General features: G+C 39.8%; 1 protein-coding gene across 19 annotated transcripts in view; it reads left to right on the top strand.

The window, feature by feature from the left end:
• ARPP21 (cAMP regulated phosphoprotein 21) overlaps positions 1–14447 on the top strand; it is a 154732-nt gene extending 140285 nt beyond the window's left edge. For all 19 annotated transcript variants that reach the window (XM_059162152.1, XM_059162166.1, XM_059162159.1 and 16 more), the window contains 2 exons: positions 12322–12470; positions 13617–14447. In XM_059162152.1, coding sequence (XP_059018135.1) covers positions 12322–12470; positions 13617–13874 — 407 coding nt within the window. In that variant the 3' untranslated portion in view covers positions 13875–14447. The remainder of the gene's footprint in view (positions 1–12321; positions 12471–13616) is intronic.
• Positions 14448–14957: the final 510 nt, after the last annotated feature.

Raw genomic sequence — 14957 nt, 5'->3', positions numbered from 1 at the left:
TGTGAGATGTGAACATCACCCTTGAATGTCTTGGATTGAAGGAAAAAAATCACAAGTGAATGATCTGAATCACTTCTCTTCCTACCCTGGAGCAGGCCACTAAAAATTGAAACTGCTCTGTCATGGGGAAGACAGCCTGCCCTAGAGGGAAGATTGAAAGAGGCTTCAGGACAGACCATTTGTCCTACAATTTCATTTCCACTTTAATTATTGTGAAATCAGATTTAAGTGTTGACTGTAGCCTCCAATTCCAGTCAGCTGAAAAGATAAGTCCATTTGTATTTGTGTGGACAAGGCTAAAGACTTCTGATTACTCTCTCAATCCAGATAAAACAACACTTTTAAATAACAGTTCCCTACATGGTGAGATTAAAGATATTTCTTATTGCTGTCACCAGGATTACCACACTGATGACAGAGATGAGCAGAAAGTGTCTCTTTATTGTTGCTCAGAGTTGTGATATCATTGATACCAGAGACTTTATTTTGGGGTCATCTGTTGAATAATGACAAAGAGATGGAGTATTAGGGAATCAGAAGTCATATTCTTCAAACTCTATCTATAAAGAAACCAGTACAAATGTTTATCTCCAAACTGTTCTTGGAAAACATCAGGTATAAGTAGATTGCATACATTTATATCAAACTCTGTGGTGGGTTTTCTTTTGTGTTATTTTAGCTGTGCATTGCATGATCAAGCATCAATCAGTTACTCTTGGATTGTAATTAAATGTAAATAAATTGAACTTTTAACTTTTTAGGCATCCTGAAATTCAAACCTGACTGATTGTATCTACTCAGACCTTATGGAAAAATCAGAAGAAACTAGACCTTGAAAAAATTAACCCTTGGCACTTTTGCACATATGCTCAAAGAATGTGTCCAACATGTAACAGAAAACATCTTACTGATGAACATACATATAGTATGCTTCAGCTTTGAGTTGATGGAAATTTTGCTTGATTTTCTACTTCATCATGACAGGGCATGTCATCACATCAATGGATCCTGTTGATGGATTTTGAATGGAGAGTTTGTGGGACCATGGGCTTCTCATTCACCTCTAATCAAGATTTCCTTCCTGCAATCCCATGTGAATCAAACACTAATAAGATTCATAAAATGAAGAAGGACCTCTTTCCTTCAGTTCTTGTCAGAAGTTATGTAGGGTATCTTCTGTTGCCTTCTCAAAATTATGTTCAGCGTTTAGTCATGTCTCCTCATAATCTCTCCAAGCTGTCTTGTGTTTTTAACCAATTTGGCAGAGAGAAAAGACCCAGGATATTTTACTGCTGGGTCAAAGGAGGTATATAATAATGGAGGTGACACTGAGACTTATCAGATGGGTGGGAAAGAAAATGCAGACTCTCTTTCACTCAGGTCCCAGCCTTCTTGGTTGTGTACCTCCTTTGATGTTTAATGTGCTATGAATCATTACAACTTCATATATTTTTCTCATTCAGTCTCAGATTTTTAATCTTTTTCTCTCTACTTCATTTTCTAAAAGATTAAAAATCCTTACCTTCATCCCATGTTAAAAGCAAACACAAACCCACAAAATCCCTTTTACCCTATGTTCCCCTCTAGCTTTTTGCTGTTTTCTGCCCACAACTTGATCTCACTGTCAGACTTCTCAGAGAACTCTCCTTTCTTCCTTTTCCTTCCTATTCAGCTGCTTTGCCCATCACTGCCTTAGCTTTTGTCAAGAACACCAACATATTTTTTAACTGAAGGTCTTATTTCTTCTCTTTCTCAGAAATTCTACAGCTGTAATCATTGGCATATTTCTCTTTCTTGAAATACTTTTCTCTCTTTTTTTGCTGACACCATTCCCTTTTGGTTATTCTAATTTCTCCATCATTCCTTGCTCTTCTGTTCAGGTGTTGGATTCTCAGATCAGTACTTGAATGATATTCTTCCTTAAGGCTCCATCTTGTCTTCCCAGCCTGCACTCACTCATACTGTCTTCAAGAGCAACTATGTCCTGATGATTGCTTGAATGTGCGCTCCTAAGACAGGCTGATTGCCTGAGCTCTAGACCCCTTTTGCTCATGTGTTCCCTGCTCATCTCCACTTACTTGTCCCTCTTTTATTGATTATTAAGGCATTACAGTCAACTCCCCTAACCAAACCAGGACTTGAGATTGATAGTTGGGTTTTTCCTTTCTGTCACTCCTCCCTGCAGCAACTAGATGCCTATGTTTGGTGGTTCACATGCTAAGTATTTCTCTGAGGTGTCCATTCTCTCTGCTCTTATCAATGCAATGGATGTCTTCATTGTCTCTGCCATAGATGATTGCCATGGCCTTCCAGGAGGAGATTCCCTATCTCCACATATGTAACCCCCAAGTGACTCCTGAAGAATCATCATGAAAAGGCCATCCATCATTTCATCATTCACCTTACATGACTTCCTAAATCTTTCAAGGTTAAGTTCCAGTTTTATAAATAATGCTTAAGACCCTAGGGTTTGAACACAGCCCCCTTTCTCTACCCTTGTACTGACTCTCCCCATTTTTAACCTCTACATACTTATAATCCTTGAACATATTCCCCACATCTTTGGGCTTTTCACATGTTGCTTCCATATGTTTTACCTCCTTTATCCTGATTTTTCCCACTTCACCCCACCCCATTAGCAAACACCTACTCGTCTTCTCATACTAGGTTCGAAATGTTCTCCTGGAAGCCATCTATCACGTGCTCACCATTTCATCACTTATACTACAAGTAAATCTCCCTGTCAGTGATGCTAGAATCTGAGACCTGCTTTTATCCTAGAGCCATTCCAGTGTACTGCAAGTTTCTGTCCATGCTGGTCTCCACCATTTACCCAAACTTTGTGAATGGCTCTTATAATCGTTCTTATGCCAAATGTCAAAGAGCAAATAGTAAATAAGATTTTATTTTTTTTTTTAAGATTTTTATTTATTTATTTATTTGACAAGCAGTTCACAAGTAGGCAGAGAGGCAGACATAGAGAGAGAGGAGGAAGCAGGCTCCCTGCTGAAAAGAGAGCCCAATGTGAGACTCGATCCCAGGACCCTGAGATCATGACCTGAGCCAAAGGCAGAGGCTTTAACCCGCTGAGCCACCCAGGCACCCCAGTAAATAAGATTTTAGAAGGAAGGATAAAAAAGATGAAACTGAACTGAACTGAAAATTTCATTGCTTAACATTGAATTTAGGTCAGTGGTGTACCACTCTGCTATGTTGTCTCATTTTGGCCCATAAGAAAAATTGTTTAAAAATCAGGAACCTTCCCAGCTAATTGTTAAGGTGTTTGTAGCTCAAAATGGGCCACGAGGGGGAATATTTACACCTGGGAAATCAGGAAGAACTACAAATTGGGGCTTTTGTTTCTCAGAGAGTCAGTTTTCCAGTGGATGACTGATATTCATGATGGTGGTAGAGTCAGTTAATCCATGTTCATGTCCATCAAGCATGTGACACCACTAAAACTCCTCGACGCCACTCTCTGACAATTCACAACCCAAGTATCTCTCAGTATCTGTCCCTTTGCTCAATTCCTATCTCTTCTGCTTTAGTTCAGGTCTTCATTGTCTCTGCCCTAGATCAGAGCTCTTAACTCCCAGAAGACTGCTACTAAAACAATATTATGGTTAAATGTACCACTAGAATAAGGTTCAGATAAGAATCCTGCCAGTCTGGAATTGAAAAAAGACTATTATTTTTGGTGACTTAGGAAAAATCACATATAAAGGGGGCACTTTTGATTCACCATTGGTTGCCTTGAACTAGTTGTTCTAGTTGTAGTGATGAGTAGGTTTCTACAGATGGAATCTATGTTCCTAGCACTTAGTTTCACAATGCTCGGCTAGGGCCAAGTTATACCCTATAGCCCAATGACAGTGATGGTCATTTGATCACAGTGATGTTAACCTCATGGCATTCGACCTCACAATTATCCTGTTTGAGCCAGTCAATCAACAGCATTTCATCAGTGAAGATACCCACCAGGGGATCATATCATGCAGGCAGCAATTAGAGATCTTTCCAACCTTGACTTTGCCTCCGCCCTCTCTAGGGAAAGAGGCCCTCACATAGCCTCCACTGTCGCCCAGCCTGGCTGTCTTACAGCCACCGTTAATTCTGGCAAAGGTGCAAGGATCCAGGAACACCACTTTATCTCCTGAGCTATGCAGCCGTGCAACATCTTCGCTAGGAACGTAAAACGTTTGTGGGTCTTTTATGCAGCTTTTCTCCCTCTGGGTTGTTGAGGCTCTCTGAACAACTCTGGGCTGGGAAAGTTCAGAGAATCACTTCAGTAATATGACAGCCTCTTCCATTTAAAATGGGATTCAGGGCAGCTTCTCTCAGAGGCGTTCATTCAAAGTCCGTGCATGATTCATTCCTCTAGTCATTCAACAATGTCTCTCATGTTTGCCCTTATTAAAAAAAAAAAAAAAAAAAAAAAAAAAAAAAAAGAAAGAAAGAAAAGAAACAGAGAGAGAGAGAGAGAGAGAGAGAGAAAACCAGCTTTGTAGTTGTGATAACATGGATCAGGATGGTATAATTGCAGTGATGAGGCCCCCGAGCTGCCAGTAATAGGCTGGTTCATCTGATGTGTACTGCCATTAGAAAATGACCCATGCATGGATGTTCTCAGGGGACGGGAAAGAGGCTTTTAAGAATTACACTCTGTGCAGTGTGAAAGCTAATGAGCAAAAGAACAAGTGTGAAGAAAAACTACTGCTTCGGGAAGCGTAGTTCCACTTAGAGCCTGTCACAGCCTTTCTCGAATTCATTAGGATGGACTGGTCTTTGCCAGGACTCGTGCTACGTTAGCTCTGCTCCTGTGCAGACTCCCTGCAGGTCATTCTGCATCATGTGCCTATGAAATTAACACCCCAGAATAATAAATGACAGGGAAAGGAAGAGGATCGTTGCAGAAACAGCCAGCAAATAAGGTGGAGGCAGACATATACACAAAGATCAAAGAAGTTGTGATGGGCTTTAACAGGAAGAAAAAAAAAGCAGTTCCTTACACTCCTATTTTTGAAGTCTTAGGACCGTTTTGTGCTATTTCACTTTATATACAAGAACAGAAGAGTATCTGATTATGATTTCTAGACTAGGTATTTTTATCCCATATCTTAATTTTTCTACATGTTTAAGGATAAAAAAAAAAAAAAAAAAGTCTTCCAATCTAGTCTATACTGCTCTCCTGTTTTAAAAGTCTTACTTATGGGGCACTTGGGTGGCTCAGTCATTAGGCGCCTCCCTTTGGCTCGGGTCATGATCCCAGGGTTCTGGGACTGTGCCCTGTATCAGGATCCCTGCTCAGCAGAGAGCCTGCTTCTCCCTCTGCTCTCCCCACCCTCACTCTCACTCACACTTTCTCTCTCTTGCAAATAGATAAACAAAATCTTAAAAAAAAAAAAAAAAAAAAAGCCCTTACTTAGGGCTTAGGTCACATAAATGGAGAGTGTGTGGCATAAAGGCAAGTGCTTCAAAAGGTGAACACAAAGTTTGTCGAAGTTGAGCCCACTTAGCGACACTGTCTCCCCTGGAATTTGCTATGTGGGTGTTGGATTAGAACAGGCCAGCATCTGCAAAGGTCAGAATCAGGTGTCTTCCTTAGTGGTGTCTTCCTTAGTATCTGATGACCCTCTGGTTCTCGGAGGCCTGAAGGTAAGATGTTAAGGTGATCTTCCCCCTCACATGAGGGTGGGGTGATAGACAAGAGGCATCTATTATGCTAAATCCGTCTCGTTAAAGCAGAAGACAATGTTCTTCTTTCAGGAAACCATAGCAGTACCATGCTGCATGTCCAAACTCCCAAGGCCAGCTTGAACACCGAGGTACTATATAGGTAGAGGAAGGTGAAAAGAATTCCCTTAGAGGCAATGACCTAGTTACAAGTAACACTTGGGAGGAAAGTCATAGCTTCCCAGAACTAGAAAGCATGATTGCCATCTTTAAATTCCAAGAAGTATAGTCATCTCCAAGTGGCCTGGGAGGTCTTGGTTTCTCCAAGCCTTCATCTGACATCGTAGGTCATTTTGCAGAATCTCTGTATTTCCTTTCTCTTACCTATTTCTGCCTCTCAAAACAATGAATACTAGTTTTGTTTCCAAAGGCCAAGTGACTTTCCTAGAGGCAACCAGCTGCCTAAAACAGTCCAATGATTAACCTTATATTTAATGTAGGCAAAAGTTTCTTTTACCTTATATCTTAAGATCATTTTTGAGGGAATAGTCCAGAGTAAGTATACAGGTCTTCAAAGATTGTGAAAAAAGCCATTAATGGAAATGGTCTTAGTAATTTAAAGCTACAGTGTCAATTTATTAGAAAGTAAAGTAAATGATGGGACTAGAGTCTGACTCACCTGAGCCTATTCCAAGCCATCTGCCTGTCTAGTATCCCCTAATCTGAGTAATAAGACTTTAAAGCTGTTATTGAGTGGTATGAGTTTGTTTTGACAGGGAAGACTTTGATTTTCTTTCTTTTATACCAACAAGATCTCCTTCAGCAAACTGTGGATCAAAAGTCTGGTCCTCTTAATTGTTTCAATTATTGAGAAACAATGAATGCAATCAACGACCATTGAGTGAATAGATTACATCTTAACAATTCTAAAGGAATTGTTAGGGTGTAAGAATTATAAGAATGCCTTCTACATAGCAATAGGCAGGGTTGCTGATGTCAGAAAGCCACAACTAAAATTCAAGCTTTTTCTCCCAGGAGCCCTGTGATCTTGACAAAACCCTACACCTCTCTGTGTCAGCTTTCTCTTCTGTAAAAGAAATTTAATAATAGTGACTCTTTTCCAGGACTGTTGTGATAAAAGATCAAAGCTTTTAATTCACTGTTTGGAATAGGCTAACTGATCAAAAGAAAGAGCTAGTTAGCTAATTTATAATGGAAGATCGTCAAAGAAAATGAAAGTGTAAAGAATTGATAGGAAACTGAGGAACCGAACTGGGAAGATACTGGGAAATGGTCCAACACACAAGCTAAGAGTTCAGCAGCAGGAGAGGCCAGTTCTGAATTAAGCGTTTTTCTTCATATTCTTCACCAGCCATGCCACAGCTGAGCTACTGTAACTCCATGTCAAAACTATGTGCAAAGAACAGAATTTGGATTCATGGACAGCTAGTGTGTTCCTTAGGAACTTAGAGAAATATTTGTATCTTGGTTCAGCCAAGATAAGCAATTTTTGTATTAATAAATCAATTAAAATTAATTTTAATATTTGTAAAGACATCCCAGCACATTAAGGATATTTTGCTTAATAAACACAACATGTAAATTACACCACTTGGCTGGGCTGGGGGAGATAGTGAGAACTGGCTAGCTTCTCATTAATTTGTTCTAGAGATATTTGCTCTCTTAACTAGTCATTTCCCCATCTTTACCTCTGTAACCAATAGCAGCTGAGGCAACAAAAACTTGAAAATACAGTTTATTACTTTGTCATTTCATTCATTTCAAAAGGCTGGATCAGTAACAAAGTATTCAAACACTGGCTAAAATAAGGTCATTCACAATCATGTCAGTTTATATTCCCTAATCAATTTACATTTTGATTTTTAATAATTGTGTTCTATCAAGAGAACCATTTCCTTGACAGAATATTAATGAATAAACCTCAAACTACAAAGAGTATTCGGTAACTGTTGTATTTTAGTAGAAATACTATTGAATTTTCAGATTGATAAGATCCAGACATTTTATTTCATTTTATTTTTCAGACATTTTAAATCTTATAACCCCTCAATCTTAGGAGAGTGCGTGCTTTTATTTGCGAGGAGACATTTGTCCATTCCTAACCCTTTTACCTTCAGAAAACAAACGATGCATGTGACTTGAAAATTGAATTAATCTTGACTGAAAAAGAAATAAAAATAGCTAATGTCTTTATGATTTCCATAGCAAGCCTACAGGGCAGACAGTGTTGCTGTTTCTGTTTTGTAAGATGCATTCTGTCTTGCTAATCCTCAATAAATATGAAAAACTGATCATTTCACAGCTCAGAATTGACTAACTGGAACACATTTCTCATTTGAATAGACGAGATAAGCAGGTTGCCACAGGCTCTGCCATTTCTGCCTTCGGGTGTGCTGTGTCCTGGGCAGACGCTGCTAGTTCATTCTCAGGTCACCACTATCGCTTTTCCATTTGTCTATTTTGGGACCAGGGCTCAGATGCATATTCCAAAAAGCCTCCTGTCTTAAAGACCATTCTGCTGCCCACCATAGTTTAAAGAAATGGGCACCTCCAATTAAACCCTTCCAGGTGTAAATTTCTTGCCTGGGGATCGAATTGAGAAATGAATGGGATTCATGAATATAAATTGGGCATTCTTTTCACCTAAGTTTTCCTTTTGAGATTGTAGAGCATTATTTACTCCCCACAGAAATCTTTATGCGCTCTAAGTGCGTTTGCCACGGGAACCCCAGTGCAGACAGAGGTGGTAGCTCTTTGCTGGGCTGTTAGCCAATATTTACATTCACCAGTCCTGGGGCAGAGGCCTGGGGAGGAAGCCACTGCAAAGTCTTGCTAACACTAGCGCTCTCCACAGTGCTGCCTCGCACCTTCAGGTCTGCACCTATAGTGGGATGAGGCCACGCAGCCTCCTTAGGCTTTTTCCTCCCCTTGAATATTATTTGACTTGTGCTTCCTTGTCCTATCAAGACAGCCCATTTCTGTATGTCTAATCAGCTCCATTATCAGAAGACCTATCCACCCCCCCCCCACAATTTTTGTTTAGAGCTGGTGTAATAAATGAATCTCTCATAGGCCACCTCAGTTTGGTTTTGAACATTTTGACGATGACTCTGTGAGAGGATGGAAGTATTCAGTAAGCAAATACATATAGAATCTCCAGAAGCAAAACCCCTGCACCTCTACCTGCCACCACCCCCTTCCCCCCACCCCGCGCCCATGCCTTCCCTCTTTTTGTTCCCATCTTAGTTATGTGTGTCCTGCAAAAGGTCCCTTGAGACCAATGAGGCTTTCACTCTATGACCAGATATGTCAGAAGTTTAAAAGACATTCCTCATTTTTGAACCTGTGTTTTGATTCTTCAGCCAGAAATAAGGCTCTATTGTATTTACCATTACATGGACTACAAAGTGTGTTCACACATTGCCGATTCTTTGCTGTGGAATAAGATGGTAGGAAAGACTGTTGCTGATGAATTTTCTACATTCATACCAAGTTATTTTTGTGTGTGTGTAACAATTCTTGTCAGCATAAATTTGATAGGGCTAGGAATCATGTCATAATAAAAGCATAATAGCAACAGAATTTTTTCAGGGCCAATAAACACATGAATTAGAGTGGAATCTCTAGATAATGGAAATAATAGAAAACAATTGTTTGCAGTGACAAGCATAACCTCAGAAATGCTGCGGGTTCATTTCCAGACCACTGCAATAAAGTGACTATCACAATAAAGCGAGTCAAATGAACTTTTTGGCTTTCAGTACATATAAAAGTTATATTTACACTATACTGTAGTCTATTAAGTATAGCATAGAATTATGTCTAAATCATGTCTAAAAATGAAATTGTGTACTTTAATTAAAAAATACTTATTGGGGCGCCTGGGTGGCTCAGTGGGTTAAGCCGCTGCCTTCGGCTCAGGTCATGATCTCAGGGTCCTGGGATCTAGTCCCGCATCGGGCTTTCTGCTCGGCAGGGAGCCTGCTTCCCTCTCTCTCTCTCTCTGCCTACCTCTCCATCTACTTGTGATTTCTCTCTGTCAAATAAATAAATAAAATCTTTAAAAAAAAAAAAATTCTTATTGATGAGGTGTCTGAGTTGCTCAATCAGTTGAGCATCTGACTCTTGATCTCATCTCACATCTCAATATCAGGGTCAGGAGATTGAGGCCCATATTGGGCTCCATGCTGGGCAAGATAAATTATATAAATATATATATATATATATATATATAGAGAGAGAGAGAGAGCACTAAAATATACTAGCCATCATCTGAGCTTTCTGTGACTTACAAACACTGTTCACAGATCACCATAACAAATAATGAAAACATTTAAAATGCTGTGAGAATTACAAAATGTGACACAGAGACCTGAAGTGAGAAAATGCCATTGAAAAATGGTGCTGATAGACTCGTTTGAAGCAGGGTTGCTGCAAACTTTCGATTTGTAAAAAAATTCAGTATCTACAAAGCCTGTTAAAGCAAAGCTCAAGAAAACGAGGTATATCTGCAATGTTAAAATAATTTTCTGCCAAGTGCCTCTGTATATGAGGCATTCTGGGAGATAGTGTGGACCATGACATGGCCTTTGTCCCAATTTCTTGTTCCTGTCTGGTGGGTTTTCCTGGTTATGTAACTGTAAACCTTCTAGGTATGCAGCCCTCTGAGCTAATACTCTTAGTCATACATGGGCCTACAGAGCACGTCCAGGGAGGGCTTTGACTGTGTACCATGGGCACAAAGTAGATGGAGGGGAGGTGGTCATTACTCTTGATTATAATCTCTCGATAAGTTAAAACCACTATGGAACTGAAGTAGGGTGACTACTGTGAACACAAAATAATGGGATATGTAAAGAAGATCAAAGGGTGATTTTCTAACAGCCCAGTGGTAGGCACAGGTCAGGCCTCCCAGCTTGGCTTTTCCCCAGCCTCCTCTCTTAGGTGTTCCAAAGGATTGCACCTTATTTCTATCTAGTTTGGCGAACAGAGCGGATCTCCTAACTCAGTAACTCTTTGCAAGCCATTGTCTCCATGACATTCTTCAGATGAGTAAAGGTGGTTTTATGTATGCCAAAGGAGAGTAAGATATTTTCCTCTGCAAAGACTATAATTTTACCTGTCTTCATTCTAAAGTTAAAACTCTTACATGCACTCAAAAACCAAGTAATTTATTAAGAATTGGGGGGTGCCTGAGTGGCTTAGTCAGTTAAGCGTCTGACTCTTGGCTTCCAATCAGGTCATGATCTCACACTGGTGAGACCGAACCCTGTGCTGGGCTCTGTGTTCAGCATAGTCTGCTTTAGAGTCTCTCTTCCCCCTCCTCTCTCTCTTGCTCACATTCTCTCTCTCTTAAATAAATAAAAATCTAAAAAAAAAAAAAAAAAACAAAACACGTATTGATTAGGAATTTTTTACACTGGGTTTCAATTTTTAAAATCTAGTTGTAAAACATTAGGTTGGTGTTTGTGTTAAAGAAAAGGGACACCTGGATGACTTAGTCAGTTTAGTGTCTGCCTTTGGCTCAGGTTATAATCCCAGAGTCCTGGGATCACGCACTCTTTCTCACTCAAATAAATAAATAAAATCTTTTTTAAAATCTAGGATTTTAAAATTTTCTCTCAGAGAATTGTATTAACATAGCAGTTCTACTTTCTCTGAAGTAGTCAGTACTGTTAATAATATGAGATCTGGAACGACTATTTTATATCATAAAGTGAATCTGTTTCATTTTCCTACCACCACATCATTTTCACCTAAATCATAACTTTCTTCCCAAAATTTATAACAATAGTTCACTTCCTTTAAGAATGCATTTGAAACCACTTGGGGTGGGAATTAAAATAATTACAACAGATAAATCATGATCCACTTCAAAAAAAAAAAAAAAGAAAGAAAGAAAGAGAAGAAACCAGAGCAACTGACCTTCTCAGAAGGATATGATGGATAAAATTTTTTGAGTGCTATATTCTGTATTATCTATTGTGTGTACATGATCACTTATTAGAATGCTTTACTGGAATGTTCTCCCGGGAGCTGGAGTTGGAGCAGAATAGAAGCATGCCATATTTTTCTCTTGTTGCTGCATTTTGTCCAAGACCATGGACATTGAATTAGTCAGGGTAGGGAATCATTTTATTCACCAAAACATGGAAAATAGAAAGTTATTAGGCAGTTTGATGATCTGTGGGTAGAATGAGTTCGTGCAGAAAGGTGAGATAGTAAAAGAATGAGTCAATTTAATTAGAAAAAAAAATTTTGTGAAACTCCAAATATCATTGAAACAAAGCACACAATAAATCATGAGAAACATAATTGATAGCTATAAAATACGAATAGAGGTTATGGTGTTTGTGCCATAAAACCATCTACCATTGTCACAACGTGTTCATTGGACCATTCTGCATAAGCATGCAAATACCAGCGAATTTTGTGACTTCCTACTCTTGTCCACTCTTAGAGCAAAAAACTGCATTCTTAGGAAATAATCATTTGGATAACACATTGCTGATAGGGAGAGCGAGATGTCTGAAGGTTGACTAGGGAACAAGGGCTCTTACCCCATGAAATATCACATGCGCTCTTCCTGGTGCAACCAATTCAAAAGGTGGTTTTTTTTCTTTGCAGGTTACCAGCCAGTCTTATCTGGTCAACAGGGGTTCCAAGGCCTCATAGGAGTGCAGCAGCCACCCCAGAGTCAGAGCGTGATGAGCAACCAGCCAGGAGCTCCGGTGCAAAGCGTGATGGTCTCCTACCCAGCAATGTCTTCTTATCAGGTGCACATCAGAAGCTTGGAAAATTTAGAAGGTTTAGAAAGTAGCACTGGCCAAAGTGGAGGCTGTGAGTATGTCCCGTGTTGGGTGGTTAGTGGGGTGGTGGGTGCTATGCCCAGCCTCTGTTGATGGTTGACTTTGAATTAAGATTTTAAGTAGAAAATGGGACAGGTATGCTTCTCTAACTACTGTGGCTTTTGAATGTCATGCTAAATGTGGCTCTATATAAACTTCTCTTTATGGAAGAAGAATCTCCAGTAGAATTTTGTTCATCAGGAAAAAGCCCTCAAGACAAATTTCCACTCATTTTTGTACACAGCCTCCATAACTTCATTTACCACAATTTTAAGTTAAAAGAGATGTTTAAATGGCATCTTGAATTTGTTCAAAGGGCATGGATAGGTCCTACACCAACCTTATTTTCTTACTCAACCCATACTGGGTACTTAAAAAATGCCATGCATCTTTTTGTGATTTACATTCTGAGACACACTGGAAGTGGAAGTGAAGGGTTAGTGAAAAGCTTTGACCGTTAAATTTAGCTGCACCAGCTACTTCTGGCCCTTAAACAAAGAAACAAACAAAACAGCACAAAATAAAATCCTGATCCTCTGCCCTCCTCCTCTGATAATCTTTGCACCCGTTGCCTCAATTTCTACCTCCAGGTCCACATTAGATGTTCTTTAAAGCTGCAGGTTGAGACCGAGTCAGGTGCCTGGGACAAAGCTCCCTTTGCTGTCTGGCTCCTGCTGCTTAGTGTGCATGGAACCGCAATGGAAGTATCGCTTTCCAAACAGAAATTCTGAGCCAGCTGTCCAGACTGCAGTCCCCAATGTGTAAGGGGAAAAGAAGGAAGGAAGCTCAGGACTAACACCTTGTGAGCTATCACCACACGTGTCCCAGCACTGTACATCAGGCTTGCAGTCTTTCAGTGGCTTTTGGCATAGGTGTCATTATGCAGACAGTCTAGGCAATCAGAGAGGTTGAGTGACTTGCCCAAAGTAAAACAGCTGATACAAGGGAACACTGGGATAGGTGACCAGTTAGGTCTGACCCAAACGCTTGAGTATTTTTCCTGACCATACAGTAGCTCACAGGACAGACACACAAAACCTCTTCATGAAGGGCTCTCTCTTGTGTCTTCTGCAGGTGCCAATGACCCAGGGTTCTCAAGGACTGCCCCAGCAGTCATACCAACAGCCAATCATGCTACCTAACCAGGCAGGTCAAGGGTCACTCCCAGCCACTGGAATGCCTGTTTACTGTAATGTCACACCGCCGACCCCTCAGAACAACCTTAGGCTGATTGGTCCACACTGCCCCTCCAGCTCTGTCCCCGTGATGTCGGCTAGCTGCAGGACAAACTGTGCAACTATGAGCAACACCGGGTGGCAGGTCAAATTCTGAGTGCTTTGGCTGTGGTACATTTCTTGTGATCTTACTCATGGCCTTTAAGGGAAGAGGAGCAAGGTGGGAGACTGGCTGAGGACTTAAGTATTCACTCAACACTCAAATGATTGCTGCTGGTATTCTGTAAAAAAAAAAAAACAAAAAAAACAAAAAAACAGACAAACAAACAAAAAAAAAACAAAGACTAATACACACATCATAGCTGGTTAATGGTGCATATTTCTGTCATGTCTGCTAGGTATGCCTTTATAGCTTAGCTAGTGACATGAATTCATCAAGGTAAGATTTTCTCCTACCACTGAATACCACTGTGTAGATTATAATATCCCTAATTTGGATTATTAGTTTTGTACTTTGTGTTGAGTTTGTGATGCTAAAAGTATTTAAAAATTATATACTGAAATCACATTGTACCAAAGCTGTAATGGAAAATAAAAGAATTGATGAATGGAAGGAATAATTTATATACATTATAGAGTTTTCTTTTTTAATGGATATATACTGTATTGTAGTGTTTAATCAAAATAAAACTATTTGACCTTATGGAGGAAGGTCATGTTTTTACCATCAGTTTGGTTCACTCTCTCTTCCAGTACGTGTTTGCTTCTGTGTCACTGTTATCACCTTCAAACCGTATTTCATGAATTATGCACAATAAATCTGGCATCATTTTGGAGGTGGTAGGCAAACACTTAACCAACTATAGTTTCTTGTCCTAATACTGCAGGAGCCCTAGGAATAAGATGGCTTCCATTTCCAACATTCATTGACTTCACATTTCTGAAATGTGTATCTTGATTTTAGCTCTGGGGGTCCTGAATATGTGTAGCTATACTTCCCCAAATCAGAATACTTAAGTGACTTATAATAGCAGCCCTAGACCAAACCCTATTCTGTCTTCTTTGAAGTTCCACCATCTACCTGAAAAACAAGATTTCTTCATTTAGATGGTAATTGGAAGAGGTTTGGTCTAATTCTATCGAATATATTGGGTCACACAATGTAAAGTGTCACTAGTTTGGGGTCAGTAACTCAAAGGTGCTAATGTTTATCCTGGCAACTGAAAGTAAGGTAAAACAT

Source organism: Mustela lutreola, chromosome 2 (assembly GCF_030435805.1).
Source record: "Mustela lutreola isolate mMusLut2 chromosome 2, mMusLut2.pri, whole genome shotgun sequence".
NCBI lineage: Eukaryota > Metazoa > Chordata > Mammalia > Carnivora > Mustelidae > Mustela > Mustela lutreola.
Note: the sequence above shows the minus strand (reverse complement) of the source record. Positions and strands in the feature narration are given on the sequence as shown.